This window comes from Sebastes fasciatus, chromosome 5 (assembly GCF_043250625.1).
Source record: "Sebastes fasciatus isolate fSebFas1 chromosome 5, fSebFas1.pri, whole genome shotgun sequence".
NCBI lineage: Eukaryota > Metazoa > Chordata > Actinopteri > Perciformes > Sebastidae > Sebastes > Sebastes fasciatus.
In genome coordinates this window covers 6,788,144-6,815,129 of record NC_133799.1, presented here as the reverse complement: position 1 = coordinate 6,815,129, position 26,986 = coordinate 6,788,144, and the positions used below count along the sequence as shown (strand labels likewise).

At 40.4% G+C, this 26,986-nt stretch overlaps 1 protein-coding gene across 3 annotated transcripts in view; it reads left to right on the top strand.

Moving 5' to 3' along the window:
* Positions 1-20,614: 20,614 nt before the first annotated feature.
* The window catches only part of dennd1b (DENN/MADD domain containing 1B), a 131,332-nt gene continuing 124,960 nt past the window's right edge, over positions 20,615-26,986 (top strand). Inside the window, exons 1-2 of one of the 3 annotated variants that reach the window (XM_074634771.1) lie at positions 20,615-20,920; positions 21,856-21,920. In XM_074634771.1, coding sequence (XP_074490872.1) covers positions 20,904-20,920; positions 21,856-21,920 — 82 coding nt within the window. In that variant the 5' untranslated portion in view covers positions 20,615-20,903. The remainder of the gene's footprint in view (positions 20,921-21,855; positions 21,921-26,986) is intronic. The other 2 variants (XM_074634768.1, XM_074634770.1) reach the window with 2 other exon arrangements.

The window sequence follows — 26,986 nt, the reverse complement described above, 5'->3', positions numbered from 1 at the left end:
AGCACTGTTTTGATACCTCGAATTAAAATGGTGATTTTAGAATGATAGACAAGACTATAAGCCTATAAATAGATTTCCGAGGCGTCTCAATCCCCCACGTATCCTGTTTTTTCATTTCCATCCTTATTTTCTCCCTCACTTTTTCCCCTCTCCTCCTCCAACTCTTCCACTTTCCCTTTTCTGTCTCTTCCAACCAACGCTCCCCCTCCCTCCCTCCCTTCACTACCTCTCACCACCACCCTCCACCCTCCACCCTCCACCCCATCCCCTACCTCCCTCCCTCCCTCCCTCCACCCCCTCCTTCGATCTCCTCCCTGCTCTGCTCTGCTGGAGCTCAAATCACAACCCCGGTCCCTGGCAGATGGAGGATAGGAGAGAGAAGCTCTTAACTAGCCAGCCTGAGCCTCTGCTCTCTGCACACCAACTGCTGCCTGCCTGCCTCCAGAACAGCTCCAACAGCACGCCGACACCTCCACCACCCCCCCTCTCCATCTCCTCTGGGGACAGAGTATCCTCCTGGGGAATGGTGCGCGTATTAGTCCATATCTGGCCACACTAGAAAGGACATGGAAACATAATAGATGGATGTTCTTTATCGCTATATAACCTTACGAGGCAGAACAGGCTTTTCGGAAGGGGGCCCACTCGTTTAGGTGATGCTTGTATATGTTATTATTGTCTCTTTCTTCCTACTTCAACCACTCATTGAAGACAGGGGTCAGAGGGCAACATAAGTTAGAGGTTAGATAAGCCAAAAAAAAGAAACATTTGTCTTGTTAGTGTAGACAAGAAATCACAGCTATAAGTGCATTGATGTAAAACCAGGAGGGAAAAAAACAGGCCAAAGTGCTCCTTGGGCACTAGGTGCCTGTTACTGCCTATGACTCTCCTTTTATCTGGGCTCATCTGGCGGCCACGACTTGGCCTGGCATGAGCCTGACCACCAGTTGCGGTCTGAGGGAGAAACTGCTCCTCTGTGCTATTTGCAGCCCCGTCTGTCCAAAAGAATCTGGTGCGCTGACTGTCACTCAGCGGCCATGTGTGTTTTTTATCACTAATTCTACCACAGGGATCTGGTTGTCCATATGACCACTGTGGAGGCTGCTGCCCCGAGGCGAGCTGACATCGTCTGTGTACAACGACCAGACGTTGATGTAAGGGCTGCTCAAATGCTGCTTGAATATCAAGACACACACGTGTACGCGTATCCACGTGCGTGCACTGCACACACACAAATGTACAAAGCAGTGCCTGGCCAATTGCTGAGACTGATGTTCCTTTCAGCCATCATACGGCTGACACTCAAGTTTTTTTTTTTCCCCGCCAACCCCTATGTCAGTTCCTGGCTGGTCTGGCCAGCAGTGATGGAGACACTGTAACTGACTGTGGTTGGGGCCATTGGCCGCAGGGCTGCTGTGCCTGTTTGAGATGGAGAGGAGGGGGAGCTGAGGGAGGAGGGGCTGCTTGGCCTGTCAACTGGTTGTGACTAGAGCCTGTCTGGTCACAGTTCCAAACTGGACAGCTCTCTTTTTCTCTGCGGCTAGTGCCATCGTCCTGTAGAAAGGCACACGGTATATCGCTGCCACTCTGCTCCAGAGCAGCATATGCTCCGGCTGAAGGTCAGACATGTTCAGTCCAAAATGCCTGAAATAAACACCTCACATGTCGGGTTGGCTGTTGTAACTCTGGAGCACATCTGCACTGAGGGAATACCACTGTGTGTGTGTGTGTGTGTGTGTGTGTGTGTATATACTCTCATTGGCCACTATTAGGTACACCTGTACAATCTAGTTGGCTACAATCCTGCCATAAAGTTAACTTTTATGATGCCTATAATGTTCCGGTTTTTTTTCACTGTCATAGAGGTGTTAATTCAATTATATGTTTAACACTGAGGTCATAGATAGTGTTGGAGTGCATTATGTTGAGAGGTTTTCCAATATTCTGCCCCCCTCATATAGGGCTGTCCTCGACCAAAGAAATTCTTTGTCAACTAATTGATTAATTTAATCGAGAGATCAATAAGACTGAGTTTCTCCACAAAGAATCACACACTTAAAATCTTGTGTTTGCCAGAGATGTGCTCATAAGTTTCCTGGAAATAAGTCATTCTGCATGAAAGACTAAAACCAAAACGACCGATTAGTCGACTAATCTACTAAGACAGGGGCAGCCCTCATAAACAGGGAGGACAAAAAATTATAAACACCTCTTAATACAATGTAGTCCAGTACAACTCCACTGCAAACTACAACCTCGATTATAAACAGATTTCTGACGTCAACAAAAGGTATAAATTTATGGCAAAGCTGTTGCATTGAATTGCAATAGATTGCACAGGTGTACCTAATAAAGTGGCCAGTAAGTGTATATATTCGCTTATATTGAGAAATAAAACTTTTAAAATTTCTTCATTTTTCATCATTCTACTTACTGGTATTGCATAATACAGCCAAAACCAACAAAATAAATCCATTCATGAATAAGGTCGATTTAGAGAAATTGTGTGGCATTAAAGCAGCAGTGGGTAGAATTGGAGCAAATATGATTTTAAAAAGTTATTTTTATAAAACGGTCACTATATCCTGACGGTAGTGCATGAGACAGGTAATCTGAAAAAAAAATCATGCGCCTCTGTGTCCTCCGGCGCTCCTAATGTCATCTGCAAGATTTCACAGACCGGAGGAAAACAACCAATCAGAGCTGATCTGGAGTCTGCCGTATCTGAGCAGCTGTCAATCACTCGCAAACTCCGATCAAACGGTCAAACTAGGCAGCGCTGATCAAATATGAATCAATATTCTGTTACTATAATGCCCATTTCTCACCTCAGATGTTTTCAGAAATATCTTGTAGTGTACTGTTTAGCTGTAAAATGAGAAAGTTTGTGACCCGGCAGCCATGTTGAGATCAGTTGAGGAAATACCAAGCACCGCCCACCAGCTGGAGCACAGCCAATAGGAACACTCTCTCTGAAATGATCTGTGATTGGTCAAGATGTTTCTGAAAACATTTGAGAGAAATAGGCATTACAGTAACAGAATATTGATTCATATTTGATCAGCGCTGCCTAGTTTGACCGTTTGCGAGTGATTGACAGCTGCCTCCGTTGAATGAACAGCCAATAGGAACACTCTGTATCTGAAATGACCTGTGACTGGCCAGTCTCCCATCACGGGCTAGATTTTTTTAAAACCTGAAAACAGAGCCATGAGGAGGTGCATAAGTCTAGTTTTCTCTCAGAACACTTGAATTACAATATGCTGAAAGGTTATTAAGGAATTTTTGCCCAAAGATGCCAAAAAATATTCTGCCTACTGCAGGTTTAATGTTACAAACTTGTCAAATAAATAAAGTTAAACTATAGGAAAAAAGATGGATGAGTAGAATTTAAGTTAAATGCTATGACACACTCAATCATGCATTTAAAAATGGCACAATTCAAGAGCATGTAAGAGAATGCTTCTTGTTTCTACTTTAATATGATGGAGACTGACCATACATGGTGGGCAGGAGGCTGGGGTCGATTTTCATGTAAATTTCTCCATAAATCTGCTGAAAGGGATTGCATGTGCTGTTTGTGTCTCAGTCACCAACTGCTAGGCTAGAAAAACATGATATTAAAAAAAAAAAAACATTTCAAACTGTGCCATCACCGGATCAGGAAGACGTGGAGGGATGAGGCAGACATGAAAGTTGGCCTATTTCATGGTCAGGCTGCGGGACCGCCGAGGCCCTGAATGGCAATGCATCTACTTTAATGTGACAGACGAGTCCCCAGGCGAAACAACCCGCAGAGCCGCGGCAGGCGAGCGGGCCCAGGTACTTGATGAGTGTGACACCTCCACCGTCCCGCTGCACAAATGTTGCTGCCGCACGCTCCGCTGCCTCGCTTTACAATAACACAAAATAAATTCGCCTCTCATCCGGCCTGACGACGCGTCAACCGAGAACCTGTCCTCCCCAGCACTGTTGGGATCATGAATCTCCTTGTAGCCGCTCACAGGGCTTTGCTCCGATCACTAAGCACTACTTGCCTTTGGGACCCACCTGCCGAGGAGGGAGAACTGTGGCCACGTCGGCTGCGACAGAAACATCCTCTCATCCCGATGCGCTGTTCGCCCAATCAGGCGGAGACGGCCGAAGTGTGTGTGGCAGGTTGCCCCGAAGGCATGGGGCTGCCTACCCACAATGCACCCACAATGCACCCACATATCAAGAGGCGCATCTTTCCTCTCGCACGCACAGGTCACTCTAAAAAGGTAATACCTTTTAAGCTTACTTAAAGGGACTGTTTGTAACTTTTTACAGGTATAAATCTACCGGGTCGGTGTCCGATGTGCGCTCACGTGTGGCTACGCTGTTCAGACCGCTCCTCTGCCTGCTTGTCTTCACTCAAACACTGCGCGCGTTCTCGCTCCACCTCATGTTCATGCGCGCACACTACACACTGCAGAAGAGCTAGTAGCTCTGAGAATATCTAGTAAATGTACAGTGGACGTTTGTGCAGAAATAAATGCTGCAGCTCTTCCAGACCAACAGAGGTTTCCCGTGTCTTGTGAAGTGACGGGGCTCTGCAGCGAGAAACGTTATCGTCTCCGACCGGGTGTCGGTGTCTCCCTGCGGCTGCGGTCGGGAGGCGATAACGTTACCAACACTAGGATCAGCAGTGATTCATGGAGAGACTTTCGTCTGGTCAGCTAACATTACTGCCAAGCAGGTGAAATATAGAGTGATATTGTGGTTTAAGCTGATGTGTGTCGCCTCACTGTTTTGAGCGATGCTCGTTTATGTCTATTTAGAGCGAGCAAGCGTGAGCCCGACGCTGACTTTCGTTGACTTAACGGTGTCGCTGTTAACAAGCAATTCTGAAAGATACAAACAGTCCCTTTTAATCACATTACTGCACTTTGCTTATTTCTCACTATCCTTGTTGATTCAACTCATGTAGTGTGAGTAATGTACTTGTTTTGCCTGAAAGAGATATAAAACTAACTGTGTGTTCCAATCCGCGTACTTCCGCAAGTACTCTTCAATGTAGCGCACTGTGTGCACTTCTGTACTTAGTAGCTCAGTCCATAGGGACTTGGCTTGGGAACCAGAGGGTCCGCGTTTCAAGTCCCCACATGGACCAAGTACTGAGTGTGAACTGGTAGCTGGAGAGATGCCACTGCCAAGGTGCCCTTGAGCAAGGCACCAAACCCCCAACTGCTCGGGAGCCTGTCAGGGGCAGCGCCCTCGCTCTGACATCTCTCCATTAATGCATGTATGATCCAGTTTGTGCATGTGTGTATGTTCTATGTAAAATAACAGAGTGTAAAAATGTAATTATGATGGTTATTAATAAAGTGCCTTTCTTCTTCTTCTACTTACTTGAGTAGTGCGTGAATTTCAACAGGATAGGGTCGTCTCAAATCAAATACTCTGCGGTGCACTTACCGGAAATGACGATCGCAACATTTCACCGCGGCTCGCTACCCGCCAAAATATCTGCCTGCTTTGTCGATTAAGAAAAAAAATACAGTAACCCAATAAACATACTGATGACTTGTGCACGACAACAATTAGTGCAAAATAAGTAGTAGAGCAAGTACAGGAGAAGTTTCCAGAAACTGTGTGGACTGGAAACTTAGGAAGAAGATGTTTTCATGAGTGTCTAGGTGAGATATTCAACTTCACTGTATTTTAAACTTCATTAGTATTAACTTAATTTTGGCAGTTTTTTTTCTGTATATGGCCTCACATGAGAGCTTTTAACGTTAGCTACATTTTTAAAAGTTAAAATGTTGATTTGATGTACAAAAGAGTTGTGATGTGCATGCAACAACTCTTTTAAATTCTCACACCAAATGCAGCACGTGTGAATCAGCTGTGAGGCGGACCTTCTCATTAAGACGTCTGTGAAATCTGTGAAATCTGTGAAACGGATGTTGGAACGCTGGCCAGCTCTAAAGTCAACAAGTATATTAAATAAATACAAAGTCACAATGTTGCTTGTTGGCAGGAATAAAGAAGTTCACCCTTCACCTTGAACCATCCGCATTGGTACAATACTGGAAGGTAACGTCATCATGGATGACATTGAAAGCCACGCTCAAGCCATTTGCTTTATATTAGGACTTTTTATAGATTATTTTACGAGGCTTAAAGTGGATTTGTTTTGATTCATTTGTTTCCACAAACACTGGCCTTGTAACATGCTCAGAATGTTTGTTAAAATAAAAAAATAATCCTGCGAACTAATCATTCTTTTTTGTGTTAATTTATCTAAGGCAATCGGTTTCCTGAATTCTAATAACTTAAGACTAATAGCGATGTTTACTTACCGTTTTAAAGGCAATCGGTTTCCTAGATTTTTTTAAGTAATATCAACCTGTCAGATTTTACAGTGCTGCATGGGCGCCTTGACCTCACCTTGCACTATTACTGTGGGCTACAAAGTGCGGCGTTTAACGCAACCTTTATTCTATATTGGCCTATTAGGAGCCACAGGGTGTTCTGATGGAGTGAGCCCGCCTATGCATGTGTGCGTCTAAAGCATGCTGGTGAACATGAGCAGTGCTGGGATGAGAGGGGCCCAGGAGTTCATTAGGCTGCAGCTCAGGAGAGCAGCCGCAGGGAGCTGCGCTGTAGCCAAGTGTTGCCAGGAGGCTGAGCTGCGAGTCCGGTGGGGAGGGCTGCTGTTGATGTCCATGGCATGTTTGTTAACAGCCTGATTCCATCAAGTGGTGTAAACGCAGCTCAGCCAAGTGTGAGGGCTGACCCTTGGCCCCCTGCCTATTTTTAACAACACAGCGTTCCAGTCAAAGGTAGACAGTTCAGTCGAGCACTTAAACGATGCTAATATTCATGCAGTCGTACATTTGGGAGAGAGAAAATAACAAGAGATGCAAAGCAAAAGAGCACAAGACTCCATCTGACTAGCTGCAGCTACTTTCGCTTATATGCCCTTTATCTGGAGGGCGAAGATCTAAAATGCTCTTTCAGTTTTCATCTCTATACTCCCACAACCCTTGTAAATGCATCAGAGGAGCGGAATACCACAAAATATTAAATGCTCGTAAAGAGAGACGAAAAAATGAAGCTCAAGGCATTTTCATTGGACATTCGAGAAAAATATCTGAAAAATACAGCAAAAAAAAAATGTGATAAAAGACTATTTTACATGAGGTTCTAGTGAACAAATCCTCTCTCCTCCTCCTCCCCCTGTCTTATGAGAATAAAAAATAATCCTGAGAATAGTTGTGATTCACAGGAGGTAGATATTGCACAGACACTAACCGTATTTCATCATTTAGTACACTGCTAAAAATGACTCTCAAGTAGTCCAAACAACGACAGGCAGCGTGTTCTGGGTTCCAGTCTGAACAGGCGTTTTACCTCCGTCAGGTTAAGCCTATACATAAAATAGAGAATTAAACTGTTTCTTCATTGCAGGGTCCTTCACGTTGACTTGACCATATGGACACTAGAGGAGAAAATGAGATAATTAAATGGTGTTAAATGGCTTCATGTGGAGCAGAACATCAGTCACACAGAGAACAAGACAGCTTAAAACACGGGAGAACAGGATGAGGATGATCAAATCAGGACTGAACCACACAGAGCGAGAGAGGACAGAACAGGGGAAGACAGAATGGGATGGGACGGTAAAACAGAAGACAAGATTGGACAGGGAGGGACGGGACAGGATGTGGACTAGACAGACCAAGTATCACCAGGACAGAACTGGGCTCTGTTTCCTAAAGTATCTCGAGGCTAATGTGATCATGAAACTGATCCTGCGTCTATATCGACCTCCATTAAGGTTAGAAGCATCTTACAGTCAGTGTTGTTTTTTTAACCACTGATCTTTAAAGGGATAGTTCTGGTGTTTTGAAGTGGGGTTGAATGAGTTACTTATGCATAGTCAGTGTACTACCTACAGTAGATGACGATCAGCTAGCCTCCAGTTTGGAAAAGCAGACACAGAAGCAAAGCAATGTACTGCTGTGGGCGAGGCCGACAGCCAAACGTTTTTTAGCCACCTAAAAGAAAGGCCCACCCAAAAAAATCCATATCAGTTTAATTGTACGCTATATTTGGAATATTTTCACCTCTTTATCTTGCCGTCAGACAGCCCTTTCCGTCGGGGAACTGAAGCCGTTGTATCCATCTATGCTCTCGCCAAAGCCACCAGACTCTATTGAAAAACCTGTAATTTGAACCTTGCAGAACACGGGAGGCTGGTGATTCCAAACTAACCAAAGTGACAGAAACAAACTAACCAATCAAAGCAGCGGTAGACCAGCAACTCTCGTGTTCTGCAAGGTAAAATTACTGACTTTTTCAATGGAGTCTGGTTGCTTTGGCGAGAGCATAGATAACAGCTTCAGTTCCCTGTCGGATACAAAGATTGTACAGCTGTCTGACTGCAAGGTAAACTGGCAAAAATATTCTATAAATTCTATATACAGTATATATATATACTAAAACATATTGATTTATTTAGGTGAGCCTTTCTTTTAGGAGGCTAAAATACGTTTTGCTGCCGGCCCCGTCCACAGCAGTACATTGCTTTGCTTCCGTGCGGTAACTCCTGTCTGCTTCCCAAATCATCTACTGTAGGTAATACACTGACTATGGATAAGTAACTCATACAAACCCACTTCAAAACACCCAAACTATCCCTTTAAGTCAATATCATAACCAGTATACTTTAAACCAATCATTTTCTCTGTGAATAATATGGTGTTAGTTCAACGTACGTGATGCTTATAAAGCAGGCCCAACCCAACCCTAATACTAAACAAACTCATATTTTAGCCATTCATAGGTTAAATCAGTAATATCTGCAAAAGTAAAATCACAGGAGGGAAAAAAGATTTTGTTTTTTTAAGGAATTAAATCTTGTCATTCACCAAGTAAGACACGTGTTGTGCAGCCCTTCAGCCAGTCTGCTTTACATCAGCTGATCTGTCATCATCCTCCTTCTACTTCTCTAAATCATGTAATTGTTTCATCGCCATGGCAGCACTGATTTAATTTTACCCTTATTTGTTAGTGCGTCCTTTAATTAAAAAAGCTGGATTTTTGCCAGTACTTTTTAAAATATTATATCTGGCCATCATCTGGCCGAAATGCCACTTTACTTGATTTTTTAGCCTCCATATTGCTGCTTTTTTTTGGTTCTAGTTGTGCTGTGTGTTTTGTTAACAGGGTTCTAATACAGGAAGGCTCACTTGACAACAGAATGACAACATGCATGAATAGACGATATTGCTCTTATCCTTAAGAATCATCACTTCTAGATATGAAGCAATTTCTTAATTTGTGCTTATGGGCAACATCTGCCTTCAGCAGCAGGCAGATCACTTACTGCCAACGAGTAACATGCATCATATAGACTGCAGCAAGCTGGAAGCTCAGAGTGTTGACTGAACTTTAAAGGGTAACTTCGGTGGTTCCAACCTGGACCATATTTTCCCATGTTTTTGTGTCTAAGTGATTTCTGAAACTGGTCCAGTACTGAGGTATAATGCTGCAGCCGGCAGCCGCGAAATGAGCTGCGAGGACAAGTGAGCAGCGTCAATGTAACGTTATGTTCACTAAAAGTGCTTGTTTATGCCACTGACAGGCTCAGAGACAACATGATGGAAAGGACCCTACAGAGATATAAAACGTTTTTCTTACCTTTCCCTTGATCCGGTCTGTTTGTTATTGTGTCCAAGTCTCGCTCAAGGAGAGTTCTCGTTGTGAATCTGAATATCCGTATACTCTGGCTCAAATAAATAAAGGCGTCCCTTGAATTCAAAGACCTAATCCACAATGTGGAAATCATCTAAATATTCAGCCATGACATTGAAAATCTTTTAGATAAAACTAAGCTACGCTTTCTGTATTCCAACACAACAAACTCTGCCCAACTGGCCCTCGCATTTCCATAATGGATGTATTCCACTATTCCGCCGTTGTCTTCTGGCAACACGTCACCTCGCCAGATTTCATAACGAGACTTCTCCTTGAGTGAGACTCTTTCCATAATGTTGTTAGACACTTATAATAACAATCAGAGCCTGTCATTGCAAAAACAAGCACTTTTAGTGGACGTAAATGACTGCCTGCTTGCCCCAATAGCAGCATATTGCAGCCATTGAGCGGCTGCCATCTACAGCCTTATCCCTCAATACTGCACCAGTTTCAGACAATGATGCCCCTACTAGTCAGGTTAGGGCTGTCCCAAATACCATTTTTTTGGCTTCGAAGCTTCGGTAGGAAGTATTAGAAGCTATTCGAAGCTTCGGGACGGTGCCGCTGCTGCACTACTGTACACACACGCACCTCAACTCATAACAAACTGCGATATCTGTCTGAGAAGAACTAATAATAATTAATGTATGTATATATATGAACAATTAATAATGTTGTGGGATTATTACTGATTTTATGGGCTATTTGGGGATTTATACATTATTATTACATACCTATATATAAATAAAACAAAAAATGAAGCATTTGAGTACTGATTCGGAGGTCAATTACCATGGCAATGGTCAAAGCTTCAAAGCTTCGAAGCATTCGGGTCAGCCCTAAGTCAGTTAGACACAAACAAATGGGAAAATAGGGTCCAGGTTAAAAAAATACAGAATTTACCCTTTAAGGTACACTGTCATACTGAGTGAAATGAGTTATATGCATGTGTGCTGTTTAGGAAATGAAAAATATACAGTGTTACTTAATTAAATATTCTTTTCAGCACCATGGACAGCTGAGGTTAAGATGCTCTTAACGGTAATGCACATAAACTTGTTTAACGTGATGTTTTGGGCATAAAAATGTAAGAACATTTATCAAAACGCTCTTAGAAAACACAGTTACCATCGATGGTGAAGTAACATTGGGAAACAGGGTCCAGAACAGAAAAGAACTGAACAACAAGGCGGGACTCAACAGCCGAGGCCAGATGAGAACCACACAACCTGGTAAAAGAGAAATCAAAGAGCTCACATGTCTGCATGCGCTGCCACAACATTTCCCTCTGTGAAGGTGGGCATACTCTGTGAACACCTTGTACCCACTGGAAGGGTCGACGTACATCTGCTTCTTCGCCTGAACATAATGAAGATATTATTATTTAATTAGTATGACATAGAAACACATATGCTGGTGTGTGACCCCCGCATACATAACCATATACAGTACACAAACACAAAGGCACATGCGAGCATAACACTGAATATGAACATATACATGGAGACAGATTGCTTTGGGCCAAGGAGACGAGGGAATGGACGACCTCTGTGCATACAAACAGATGCAAGACAGTCAAACTCTTATGATGTTACTAATTAATTAGTGCTGTTCTTTTGTGTACAATCTGCAATGATTAATCAACTAGTTTCACGGCAATAAGTTTTATATTCACTGCATATCTGCATAAAAAAAACATATTTTTGACACAATCGTTCTTTTATTTTGACCGATCACTCATCTTGTACAGACACACAAACACCTTCTGCATGAGGAAAACACTGAACTACTCTGTCATCCCTTAGGAAGTTAGAAAATGTCATCTCTCAGTCTGTTTCAAACTGAGAGCCCACTAGTTGGTGAGCTTTGACAGGCCACAAAGGGAAAAATGCCCCAGGACCTTTCGGTGACACGGCCTGTCATTTCACATGGCATTGCAGGGGGCACATAGTGAAGCTGGCATAGCTGGGCCCCCTCGGTATTGTGCTTTTCCCACCCAGGCCCTACCACTCTCCTCAGGTCGCGGCCAACTTGCCTCAACTTCATCCACACTCAGAAGCACAATATTTACAACAGAGAAGCCTGGAGGCATGAAGATGACACCTATTCACTACCGTAGTCACCACAGAGCTCACTGTCTGTGTGTGATGGGAGAGCAAGTACGATTTGGCGAATATGATGGATCTGACAAAAACAATGATCATCATTACTTTATGACAGGCACTGTGGCACTGGGTAGGTATGCTTCTAATAAAACTGTAACAAAACTGTTTTAAAATAATAAGGCTATCATTTGACAGTTTTTTTTGCACCACAGGTGTCTAATCTATCTGCAAGCTCTTTGTTCAATGATTCAGAAAAGAAAAAATATCACAATTACTGAAGTAAGAATGGAGTGAAACCTTGTATCAAAGTAAAAATCTTAGACCATGATGCTCACTCTAAGTAATTATAATTACTCTGTTAAGGACCGACTGGGAACCACAGCTGGCATACTATCAAACAACGACTGATATCATCTTAAAGGTACAGTGTGTAGGATTTGGTGGCATCTAGTGGTGTGGTTGCAGATTGCAACCAACTGAGTACCCCTCCGCTTACTCCTCCCTTTCCAAGACAGCGGTAACGTGAGTCGCCGAGTGCAAAATCGTCCTATCGCCGTTGGTCTCGCCCAGAGGTCATCCTTACCATAATAACATAACTTTAGGAGCAACGGAAGACAGACGTCAGCTGGCGGTAGCACGGTTTAACACTCTGTGGCTCACATTACCGCAGTTTCATATGCGTGATGTTAACTTCAGGTAACGTAAAAACACAAAAGGCTCTCTCTAGAGCCAGTGTTTGGTTTGTCTGTTCTGGGCTACTGTAGAAACATGAGCAGAGCAACACGGCAGACTCCGTAAAGAGGACCCGCTCCCTATGTAGATATGAAGGGCTCATTCTAAGCTAATGAAAACACAATGCTTAGTTTCAGGGGATTATACACTAATGAAAACATAGTTATGAATATTATATTCCATTTCTACTAATCAATCCCTGAAAAGTTACACACTGTTCCTTTAAATAAACTATGGTCTTATTGCTCTGGTATTATTTGTACTGATGATTTGGCTTATTGTGGAATAAACGTTGACATTGGGTTTGTTCTTTCAAGGAGCATGTCACTTACTAGAAATGAAAATGTAAATACGGTGGTCTTAAAAAAAACACTTAATTACATAAAGATTGTCATGTCGGCAGACATCCTCATAAATCAGTCATTAACAGGCAACATTGTTAAATATGGTAGAGAGCATTTTCAATATTGGCTTAGCTCCAACAGTCATTGCAACTGAGCTCACATGTTTTGAGTTTTTTTTGGCAGACTGATCCAGCTTGTGTAGTTAACAGACATGTATTATATTTTCATTGTATCACTACAGTATTATTTTGTTCACATGGTTTTAACTGTGCTCAGCTAAAGTCTAACATAAACTAAGTACATTTACTCTTTACTCATTTACTGCACTAGAGTTCAGTTTGAGATTTGCATCCTACTTTATACAGTACTTTTAGTCTACTACATTTCAGAGAGAAATATTGTTTCTGTTTATTTTAATTTTCTTAAACACAACATAACATTGGACAATGACGTATGACACAATACCAATACATATGAATCATCCCAAAATATAGGAATATCAGCAAGTCATAACAGAGTCATGAAGCCCAAAAAGAAAAAAGGGACAAAAATTAAAAAAAGAATGAAACAAAATTAAGAATAATATATTAAAAAAGAATTAACTACTTGCAGATTTTATCCTACTTTATACAGTCTACTACATTTTAGAGAGAAATATTGTTTTTGACTAAAATACAATTATTTGACAGCTATTAGAATGTAAATTCAGGTTTTAAATACAAAAATGATGGTTACATCATCATGTAAAATATGATCACTTGTAATACACCCAACAGTATCAGCTCAACATAAACATAACATGCCACAACATTAAAATACTGCTTAGCCTACTTGTTAATCCAACACTATAATACACCTATAATATATCATTTTTATTTAACCTTTATTTAACCAGGTTAGTCCCACTGAGATTAAGAACCTCTTTTCCAAGGGAGACCTGGCCAAGACGGTCAGCAGCAAGAACACAAAGTTGCAGACACAAATAGAGATAAAATACAATTTACAAACACTAAAAGTAATAAAATTTGCATTAAAAGAGAACTATCTAAAGACAAACGGAGGAGAACAAAAAGGAACTTTTCTGGGAGTCGGCTGTACAACAAGGGGGCTAAAAACATTGACATGCCATAGAGTCTGCTTCTAAGGCCTTCATTTTACATTTAGAAATATTTAAAATATTAAAATGATAAATATTTGTATTATTATTATTATTATTATTATTATCACTCTGAAACACGAGTAGCTTTACTTTTTAAACTTAAATACATTTTGCTGATGATATTGTACTTTTACTCATATAATACTTTGAATGAAAATACTGCTTAGCCCACTTGTTAATCCAGCACTATAATACACCTATAATATATTATTATTATTATTATTATTAGCAATCTGGAAGATGAGCAGTTTTACTTTTTAAACGATGACAGACTTGGAGTATCTTTATATTGTGGTATAGGATCTGAACACCTTCTCCATCACTGCAGTCATGCAAAACTCATTACAAAACTATAACCAGAAAAAAAACACATGTGGGAACGCCTGCCTGGTGATAATTAATCTAATTGCAGTAATAATCACATTGAACCAACATGACATCACTGGATATTAGATGATTGATCTCACCTCACACGCCTCTCTGTGGGCTCTATGGATGCTCATCTCTTCCTCTGTGAACTGTCTCCCAGCCTGCTCCTGGTTTCTGCCTCTCGGTCGCTTGGAGTTTTCTTCTGATAGCTTCGGTATTGACATTGTTACAAGTCGTTTATTAAACTGCACACGGAGGAGGATCAGTCTGCTGACAAATGCTTTGCAGGGGTAATTTTGGTGAAACATGCTCCTGCAAAACTACTATCTGGTTGAACTACTTTGCACTACTTGCCTGTCAATTATGTGCAAAAAGACAACAGAGCATCTCTTAATGAGGCTAAAAAGGCAACACAGTAACGACCGATTATATCATTTGTATCAAAGAGTGTCTAAAGTTGCATGTTTACTTCCTGCTTTCGCCTCGTCACATTGTGACGTGTGACCACGTGGTGACTGATCCACTGGTTGACACAGCGCCTCTGCTGTTTCCCTGCAGCTCTACAGGAGGAGAAGGACACTTTACTGGAGGATGCATGGCGAAAAGATCACATCTAAATAAACAAAACAGAAAATTAAGAAGAAATATAATATGAGATGCATTATCACTTCATTATTACATTTTATTATGCAACTAAATATAGAAGGGAATAAGTTGATACTCCACCAGTTATTGATCAGCAAATAATCAATCTCCAAAAATCCATACATTTGCATTGCATTCATGGATGCATTAGTTTTCTTCTGAAAAGAAACGTTGCGCCAGTTTGGTACTGATTAAAGGGCCAGTTCACCCAAATAAAGAAAAACATATCTCACTCTCTCCTAGTAGGCTAGTACAGCAGTGGTGGGAGGAGTACTTGTTTTAGTGTGTAACATGTCAGGGGATCTATGAGCAGAAAGAGAATATAATATTCATAATCATGTTTTCTTTAGTGTATAATCACCTGAAATTAAGAATCACTGTGTTTTCATTAACTTAGAATGAGTACTTCATATCTACATAGGGAGCGGGTACTCTTCACTGAGTCCGCCATGTTTCTACAGTAGCCCAGAACGGACAAACCAAACACTGGCTAGAGACCTTGTCGGGTTTTTACGTTACCTGAAGGCTACTGTAGTTTTACGACACACTTGTGGAGTGCAAAACCATGGTACCGCCAGCCGCCGTCTGACTTCCGTTGCTCCTAAAGTAGTGCTATTATGGTGAGGATGGCCTCTGAGCGAGGCGAACGGCGTTACCACAGTTTTACACTCAGCGGCTCATGTTAGTCTTGGAAAGGGAGGAGTGAGCGGAGGGTGCTCAATTGGTTGCAATTTGCAACCACACCACTAGATGCTGCCAAATCCTACACACTGTACCTTTAAGAAAAAGTTATCTTTTTGCTACTGTAATTTACCCCTATATGCACCTCTGACCATGATATACATATGCCATTTAAACATTCATATAATTATATAATTTTAACTTATACTATCACTATAAATTCCTAGCTTTGCTCTCATTGACACTGCAATGCAAACAAAGATACCTTCCCATAATATTAAAGTAACATAGTGACTTGGACAAAGCACTGCAGTGGACATTAATGAGTCCTTTCAAGGTTATCCGCCGCTGTAAGCCACCTCTGATGATGTGTCTACAACAGAATTCTGGATAATGAAACCTGACAAGTGTCTTTTGACTGACACTGTGGGGTCAATTCACCCTTAGACAAATTACACATTAGTAAAACATATATATGCATGCTTACTATGAGGAACATTGTGCACACAAACAGTGGTAGAAGTATAAAACAAGATTATTTTCTTAAAAAATGAAATACTGCAAAAAACAACCTGAAAATCTAATTTAAAGCGTAGATTTACAATGGGAAGCAGTGCAAGATTTCATATTAATGCTACTGCTGGCTACATTCAGGCAAGACTGGATTTTCACAAACTAAAAAAAACACACTTGGGAGTGACATTTCAATTCAGCAAGATAAATCATGTGCGCCTCAGCTAGGTCAAATGTTTAAAGCCATTCTGAATTATATTTTCTGGGCCTCAAAAAACTAAAAAAACAATGGCACACTGTATTGTCCTTTTTTCAGTGTTAGGTTATCTTAAATGAATATAGTCTGGGACTGTTTACTGTTCACAGTTCTCTGAAATGTGAAACCTCACTGGTTCCCAGTACCCAAGAATCTTAAGAGCTTTATGTATGTGTCTCTTTGTGTGTATGTGTGTGTCATATTGTTGTTTGGGGTATTTTAATGTTAAGGCAGCAGCCCTGCCATTATCATTTCATACGGATGCCTGAAACAGCATGCCCCAGTCTGCTGCCACTTAATTACCTTCCAGTCGGCCTGAAGAAATCTGGCTCTGATCCAGGCAGACTCTCTGGAGAGGAGAGAGAGGTACATCCAAGCCATTGGTTTCAATTTACCATGGGATAAATGTTGCTTAAACATGCAAACAATAAAAGGAAAGTCCACCCTAAAACTGAATTTACACGGCACTGCATATCAGTGATTTTGGCCGCTAAAGTCAACATCTATAAAAAGACACATTTCCCTTAAAACAGAAAATCAAGAGCATAATTACACTAATTGATTTTGTCATCAGGTGTCACTTTAGGGAGGTTGTGACTGACAATGAATTTGTTACTGACCCCGTGGGCTCATATAATCCCTAGTTGAGATATTACACCTAAATGCATTTTAATTTAGTGGTTAACAGCTGTGAATCAGGACATGTACCCATGAAACAAGGACTTGTCTCATTGAAATCTGTAAATGAAATCCCTGAGGTGTACAAAATTATAGAAATCATTTCATTTTAGGGTGGATTTCCCCTTTAAGAGGCCAGTGACTCAGCTGATTCATGAGCAATGTGTTTAATAGTCATATACAGTACAGGCTGATTCTATATAGTGGACAGTTTTTCATCATCTAAAAAGCTTATGAAACTGAGTTATGTCTTGCGACTTCAGCATTTATTTCCTGCACGGACTACTGTCGTACTGTAAGTAGCATTTACACATGGCACACTATAATCATGTAGGATAAAGTCAAGTAATCATGCCAGTCTTCATCAGTCTTCTGCTGTCCACCACAGACTGATCTGTTGGCCACTGAGCAGCTCAGCAGTTGGAGGTTAAAGGCTTTGCTCAAAGGCACTTCAGTGGTAATCAGGGGGGGGGCAAGCGGTAGTCTTTCTCCAAACAGATCAAGCCGACAACCATCTAGTAATAAGCTCGCTTCTCAAAGCTTTAGGCCTTGCTCAAGTGCAACTGGATGCTGGTTAAGAAACGTGGTGGCAAAAGCCTGTTTCCACAAGCTCCACTTGTTTTATTATAAGTGAGCCACGTTTCATAAACTGTGATCATGACCGGCTTAACCTGCTGACCTAAATTTGCTATTGACCCCCAAACCCAAATATACTGCCCTCTGTGCATTGTGTACATAGAGTATATGTACCCTGTCACCTCAGCAGACAACACGTGGAAGCCCACTATTTGCTGAGACACCCAGAGGACCTCTGAGCTGGAATAATACTACTACCAGGTTGGCTGTGAGTCAGTTTGTAGTCATTCCATTAAACAGGAGTATGCTGCCAACATTATACTGCCCAATGCAATATTAAAATAATTATATTTTGCCACAGGGGTCCTCTACAAAAGGGTGTTGATGCAGGACCCACATATGGTACTTTAAAGGTCTTATTGATAACATTTTTATGTAGACGTATATTAGAAACAATATGATACATCCACAGAGCCTTTAGAAAGGTGCCAAATTAAAGTATGGCTTTTCCTTTTTTATAAATGATTATGATTATGAATTAATCATTAAAAAATTATGGCGGGTCCAAAATGAATGTTTTGTTTATCTCTGTGAAAGAGATCTGATGTTTGGTGTTGGTATCACGTGGTGTCCCTGGGTCGTCAGTTAGTGTGGAAAAAACGGATAAATGGCTGAGATTGAGGGTAAGTACCTGGCAACGACTTGTTGTGAAGTGATTGCAGTGGAACGGGGGAGGGAGAATGTGACATCTAGTGGCTGAATGTTATCAATAAAAAAATTACCTAACATAATTGCATTTAATGGAGCGTTCCCAAAACCAGTATTGCTTGCTTTGCCCAGCTGGTAAACTGGGAAAGAGACTTCAGCAATATTGTTGTGCTGAATTTCACATAAAATTGTCACAAATTTTCACTCACTAAACTCATTCCTGTCTAAATCAATATTTTTTTTATATAGTAACAATGGATCTTATAATTATGTCTCAAGTGAAAGGTGTGAATTATCACTGCAGTTTCAAGTAAGGATCATTTTAGCTTCATTCCGTTCATTGTCAGCTCATGCAGGTTTTTATGGCCTGAAACTTTACTGTTTTGGTTCAGTCCCCCCTCTGTCATCAGCTTTGTTCCCAGATGCAGCACGTAAGAAATGACGTACTAGCTTGTCGTGAAGGAGGCTTAATAACGCTCCAAACTTATGCTAAATTTTGGCGAGGAAAAACTGGCATGGCCATTTTCAAAGAGCTTTCTTGACCTCTGACCTCAAGATATGTATTGGTACCCCCCGAGTCTCCCCTTTACAGACATGTCCACTTTAAGATAATCACATGCAGTTTGGGGCAAGTCATATTCAAGCCAGCACACTGACACACTGACAGCTGTTGTTGCCTGTTGGGCTTCAGTTTGCCATGTTATGATTTCAGCATATATTTTATGCTAAATGCAGTACCTGTGAGGGTTTCTGGACAATACCTTTGTTTACATTTTATTTATTACAGCTACCCTACCTATTTTACAAGTGCAATTACATCTGTTTACATTACATCTATTTTACCTATTTTATTCCTCTAGTGTAATACCTCTGTTTATATTTATTTATTACATCTAGTTTACCTGTTTTATTTGCTTTATAACTGTGTCTTTACCGGTTATATGTTTTATCTGCCTCGTTTAGTCTCGTCAAGTATTTGTTTTAAAGCACTGACCAGAAGTGGCAACTGTGAATCTCGTTGTATTTAATACAATGACAATAAAGCTTTCTATTCTATTCTATTCTATTCTATTGTCATTGTTTTGCATAAAGAAAACATATTTGCCCACTTTTACGTTGATAAGAGTATTAAATACTTGACAAATCTCCCTTAAGGTTACATTTTGAACAGATAAAAAAAAATGTGTGATTAATTTCGCGATTAACTATGGAAAATCATACGATTAATTGCGATTAAATATTTTAATCGATTGACAACCCTAATAAATATGTAACTTTTTGCTATCATTTTCACCATAACAACTTTATAAGATCATAATATGTAGTGTTAAGATGTGTTTGCAGGTTGTTCATCAGCCCACAAGTGCCCTATATTTTATGCTAAATGCAGTACCTGTGATGGTTCCTGGACAGTATTTGTCATTGTTTTGCATAAAGAAAACATATTTTCCCACTTTCATGTTGATAAGAGTATTAAATACATGAAAAATCTCCCTTTAGGTTACATTTTGAACAGATAAAAAAAATGTGTGATTAATTTGCCGACTAATGTCGATTAACTATGGACAATCATGCGATTAATCGCGATTAAATATTTCAATCGATGTTGATAAGAGTATTAAATACTTGACAAATCTCCCTTTAGGTTACATTTTGAACAGTTAAAAAAAATGTGTGATTAATTTGCGATTAATGGCGATTAACTATGGACAATCATGCGATTAATCGCGATTAAATATTTTAATTGATTGACAGCCCTAATAAATAAGCAACTGTTTGCTATCATTTTCACCATAACAACTATATTAGATCATAATATGTAGTGTTTGCAGGTTGTTCGTCAGCCCTCAAGTGGCCATAAACATCTATTAATCCTGGTTTAAACTTTTACCCCCTACATGTACCCCTTATGGTCCCAGGAGGACCCCACTTTGGGAGCCACTGCTGAAGGCTACCACTGCTACAATTACTGAACTAATAATGCAGTCTCATAGGGGATACACGTTTGTTTTTTTTGTATCAGCAGCAGCATGAATCACCCCTTTGCTGTGTGTATCATGCTTGTTACTCATTTTAAAGTGGAAGATGCTGCTTGCAGGCAGAAGCAGAAGCAAGGTGCTCATCTGACGCGCTGACGTCACCAAATCTTTTGACAGCACTTCCTGGAGTGGACTGTTTGTTGTGGGAAATATCCACCGTGGTGCTGAACCGGGGATTCATTTAACGGTACAAGGACACGGGCACTAACTAACTACACTACTACCACCAACAAGCATGCGGCAGCTTTCGAGCGGTGTCAGATAAAAGAGAAGAAGGAGGAAGAGGAGGTGGGGATATTCTCGTCCAGCCGAGCAGAGAGCAGAGAGCCGACCGACAGCACGGAGTTGTCGCGATGTTGTAGCTAAACCATGGACAGCAGAATAAAGTAAGACCCCAGCTGTAGTTATGTGTTTCTCTCTCTCTCTCTGTCGCTTCTTCATACACAGCTATAACAGCGTATCATGCGCGTTTCTCCTGCACGTCCCCCCGCGGTAACTCTGAGCTGAGTATAACGGAGGAATGTGGATGTGTGGTCCGTAATGTGAGCCATCTCTCAGCCGTCCAGGCCAGCTGGCTGCAGAGCATTTGGGTCAGTCAACTCACGTTAGCTTGACCACCAATTAGCAGCTCTGCTAGCCCAGAAGCAGACAGTTATATAGGTTACATGTGGACATTATGCACACAGAGATAAAGAAAACACTTCTCACATAAAAGCACCATAGGCATACAGCTAACATGCTGGTATTGACATTGTGGGCTTATTGACAGTGTGACTAAGTAGGGCAGGTCTCCACTATGTGATTATTACACTACTATAACCTTCATGTATTCATTATTTATTTTTTAAAATATTTTTGTGAGAGCTACAAGTTCTTTTAACATGGTTATAGAGCATATATACTGTATATTTGTATTCTGGGGGTATAGTTTAGTTTATTTATTAACTACACTGAGGGCGTTTTATACTTTAATAATTTATTTATTTATTTATTTATTGTGTTGAGTTGAATTTTCTACTTATTTGTACTGTAATTATCTTGTGCTTGTTCTACCTTTTTTTCTTTTCTTAAAGCTGACTCGGTGTAAACTGATCAGAATTCCAATGTACTTATATATAGGTGCAAATGGCAAATAAAACTCTTTAATCTTGAAATAAAACTCTTGAATCTTGAATGTAATGGAAGTCAACACTATGTGCTGCTATATAATAATGCTGAGCAACCCACTTGTTGCCCCATGCATGTTTGTGTGTGTGTAATAACAGCTATATACACATATCTCCCCTGACTCTGAGTTAAACAGTGTTTTTGTTCTTTACAGGGAGTATCCAGAAAGAACATTTGATCTGGTTGTACAGGTGGCATGTCCAACATCTGAAAATGAGGGTAAGTCATGTCAATAATAATAATAATAATAATAATAATAATAATAATAATAATGTACTGTCAGTCTGTCATTTGTTTGGTGTAGACAAGTAAAAGGAAAACATTGCCGAGCCTTTAAATAACATGCATAATTAATAGAGGTAAGATTAGTATTCGATTCATTGATTATTTCCATAGTTGAAAACAATTTGGAGTCATTTTATAAGCCAAACATGCCCTATATACATATATATATGTATATATGTATGTATATGTATATATATTTATATGTATATATATGTATATGTATGTATATGTATATATATGTGTGTGTATATATATGTGTGTATATATACATATATGTGCGCGCTTGGTGGATACTGTTGGGTCTCTAAACTATGGTGTGCGGTCATAGACCTGCTCTATATATAAAGCGTCTTGAGATAACTTCTGTTGTGATTTGACGCTATACAAAAATAAATTGAATTGAATTGAATTGAATGTGTATATATATGTATATATATATATATATATATATATATATATATATATATATATATATGTGTGTGTGTGGAGGTGCGTGTATAATAGTGTGGCAGCAGCACTGTCCCGAGCTCTGAAAGGGGGAAGATGGAGACAGACAGACAGCCTGCCATGCCAATGCTACTCTGCAAAACTTTGAATACCATCGAATATTTCTCACCGAAGGAACAGCCCTAATGATGATGAGCATTTTTCACATTTTCTGACAGTTATAGACCAAAAGATAAATGTATTAATAGAGAAAGTAATTGGCAGGTTAATCGATCTTGAAAATACTGTTAGTTGCAGCCCTAAATCGAGCATGATAATTTTGAATTATCCTTACATCAATCAGTGCTGAAATAGAATAAATTAGAATAAACTTCATTGTCCAGCCAAGGAAGGAAAATTATCTTTGGTCTCACCCAGGAAAATACATACCCAAAACATGTAGTGTACACAAGATAAAAACATCACATGAAACAGAACAAACATCTCTCAACTGTACAACAGTCATTGCATTAATATCCATAGTGTACAGCCTTACCCTCTCATATTTAAGTTTACTGTAGTTGTTGACCACATTAATTGCATGTGGGATCAAAGAACCTTTGTAGATCTTTTTCTTTGCCAGGGATATTCAGTAATGTGTCTCTGAGGGGAGCAACTCCAACTCAGGGTGGAGGGCATGTGTTATGTCATTGATGATTGACCGGACTTTCCTGCTGTGCTGTAGAGGTCATCTAATGGCTTTTGTTGGCTGCCTTACTGAATGATCAGTTGGTTGGCATAAAATGAATCGTCACAATTTTAATAAGCGGTTTTTCATTTAAGTCATTCATCATACCAATGCCAAACACTCTTGGTTTCCAGCATCTCAAAAGTGTGGTTTCCTCACTTTCATACCTCTAAATCTTTGGGTTTTGGGGCAAAACATGACATGTGAAGATGTCACATTGTGCTCTGGGAACTTTTGATAGACATTTTTAAACAATTAATAGAGAGTAGTGAACAATGAAAATAGTTGTTGTGTTGTGTTTATAAAGATGTTTTTTGTGTGTGAGCGCCAGTGTAAGCCGTGTGTTTGTCAAAATGACTGTTTGTAGTGTAATTACAGTAATTGTAAGGCTGAACAGCCAAGATGTCATTTAACGTTGGCAGTAGTGTTTTTGCAGTTTTTAAGTCAGACAGCGAGCGTCACAGAACCACACTGCATGACTGAGTCCAGTCTCGTTCACGATGAGAGCAATCATTACGTCTGTGGTGTCATTATGTGTGCTATAGTGTTGACTCTGTCGAGATCCTAAGGACCAGAGAAGGTCAAAGCTGAGTTCAGCTGTGAAATTGTCAGAGTTAGTTGCTTTAAGATCTTTATTAGTGTTATGCATTCTTCATTTATTTATTTGACTAATTTTCAGTCTACAGTCTACATTATTCTGTTATTTTTGCCTGACCATAAGTTAACCAGTGCGGGCTTGTCTCTTGTAACCGTGACCCCGCAAAGATTGTTTTAGAAAGATCACGCTAGGGTCAGCACGCTGCATTATCCGTTCTGCTGTTTGCAGTGGTCAAACATTCCAGCAGCGGCGGTGGCGGCCGGGACAAAAAGTGTTCAGACTAGTCAGGGAAATGACTGTGGCCAATGAAGAACAACACCATATTCTACCTTTATGAATATGGGAAATAAAGTAACCTATATTTCACAACAATATCCAGTGTCGCTCATAAGTCAAATATCATGTAAAAACATTTTCACTGCACATTACACCAGCTGTCTTATTTTGCCCACTCAGTTTTTTGACGTTAAAGAGGTGTTATGTGGACGGTTCACTTGTGCAGCTGCCGAGCTGAGCGGAGTAGACTGAACGTTGTCCTTGGATGTAGATCTGATATTGGATTTTAAACCAAACTCATAAACCACCGGCCTGCGCTGTAATAACTGACTTCCCCCATGTATGATCCGGGGTTAGACTCATATCCGGACTCCTGCTCCCTGGAGCACAGCTACAGAGCAACGTCTGCACACCCCTCAGGTCAGATTGAACATGCACATTATGCTCAGTCATTCGACCGAAGGGCTCTTTCTGCCCTGTGCCGAGTCCTGATTGGACATAAGAATGTCCCTGTTAAGGACATTGTTATAATGTATGTATACTGTCTGCCAGCAGAGGCTTAGGGTTGTCATGGATTTTTAAAAGGAGTAGTTTCAGATAACCATTTGAGGAATGAATCACTTCTCTCTGAATCTGATCAATTTCCCTTTCTTTAACTTGGCTTTAGCTGCCATCTGTATGAAATGAAAGCAAAAACTGTGCTAGCATTGTACTAGGCCTGAATGGAGGGATAGTGTGCAAATATATGTGTATTGTACTGAGCCCGCTACAACCTTGGGAAGATCGATTACGTTAATGCGTTAAAGCGTTAAAGAAGTCAGTGGCGTTAAAACGAATTTGCGCGTTATTATCGTGTTAACTTTGACAGCCCTAGTACGGATGCATTAAGCCCTAAAGCTTGACCTGTCTTATAGCAGTGCATGCATTTGTCTCACTTCTGTGGTACTTACTTTTATCTAGAGCTGAAAGGGTTAATGCTGTGAGTCATAACAGGAAGGCTTCGGCCAGCTATGAAACCTCCACAGTCACAAACTAGAGCCGCTTCTCCTAAAGCCAAACATTAGGTGCCAAAAAGCACCACTTCACATTCACACTTTATCTTCCCACTAACTCGCAGAGGCAAACAAACAGTAGTGCAACCATGATAGACTATAATTAAATTGTCATAGCAACATGGTGTGTCGAACATTTGAGCATTTGGAGAAGTGGTGGAAGGTTTCAGCTTGCTCATATTTCTCATATCTCCTCACAGTTTAGGGAATACAAGTGTAATTTTAGATAGATTTGGCTGTATTTCAGTTGTTGTGTACTCCCTCTACCAGCAATCCAGTTTGTAATACCATCTGCTTTAAAGTGACTGAAAGGGCGTCCTCTTTGAAAGCTTGGTGTGTGCACGGTTTTGCTGATGCCGCACCACTGTTTAGCCACTCTCACCACATCCTGGTCCTGCAGGTCTGAAACTAGATCCATGTGTGACAGCGTGGCATGATACCATTGTAGTGTGGAGGGTACTCCCCTTTGTTAATAGCAGTCATGATTAAACTGCAGAGAGACCTGTACTGTAGTCACACAAATAAAGCTTAGCCCTTTATAGATGGTTAGTACACCTATCCCTCAACTTCCTGTGTTAAGTGGGTTTCACACCTCCTGCAGTTGGCGAGATGTGTACAGACAACGCCCACATGTTTGCAGACAGGCCTGCAATAAGCCTGCTTTTTATTAAGCGGTGACCTTTGTAAGGTGATGGTCTCAGAATAGATTGCTCACTCGTTATAAAGTTAACATTTTGGCATCAAAACTGTGCAAAAGCTTAAGTCCACAACTTAATATTACTCTATGTGACAGGCTTCCTTAAGCCTGCAATTGAGTGCTGAATTATTAATATTAATGTTAATAAGTAATCATAAGCAATTAATCACTGAGAAGATTTGAACTATCAACTGACAAAGAGCAAGATTGGCATGGGAACACGTTTCCATCTGTGGGGGCGGTTTCACTGACTATCCATACAGCCGGGATAACTGCGCTGTGTGCACCATTAGGAGCCGTTGTCTGAACCAGTGATGCATGCATGGTGCTTACCTCCATGATGACTTGTTGGAGTTTGACTTGATCCAAACTGAACTGAAGCACCTGCAGCTTTTTTATCCCACCAGTTCACTGTCCTCCTCCTTTACCAAGTCTTCTTTTGAAATATGTGTTGCAAGTTTCAGTAAGCAGCACACAACCCAACCCTGACCATGTAGATATCCACATATTTTAAAATAAAAACTGACTATTGTCAGGTGATTTCTACTCTGTTAGGTATTTTGTAATGTACAGGCCTTTTTGTTTTTTAAAGAATGGCTTAGGCCTTGTTTAAATGCCCTGCAAATAGTGTAATTTGTCCTCCAGAACAACACTCAACAGAGGCAGTTATGAGTAAGAGGTTTTTTTTTTTTTTTTTTTTAATTGATCTTTATCTTGCGCTAGTAGTAGGTGTCACGATAACCGGAAATGTAGTATTAGTCAATACCAATACCAGTGAAATTCCATGATTCTTGAAACCAATTTGATAAACCGGTAAAAACAAAAGTAAAACAATAAACCCCATGTACTTCAACATCCTCTCCTTTATTACTGTTTGCATGCTGGTTGTTGTTAGGAAGTTAAACAGATCATAATTACCTCTCTATTGTTTATTTATTGCTCTGAAAACCATCTCCTTCAAACAACTGGATTTATTCATGTTTCTCGCCAAAAACTACATTTTACAAGGGCAGAGAAGAAGAAGACTGAAAGCTGGTTGTAAACAATGCTGGATTTAAAACACTTAAAGAATCTGCTTTTCAAATCTTTAAGAGGAAGGAAATGCACTTGACACATTTGTTAGACCTCAAGAATATACATATGCGTTTCGGTGAGTAATACTCAATGTAATCATAACTTGTTTACAAGAAAACTCCACATGAC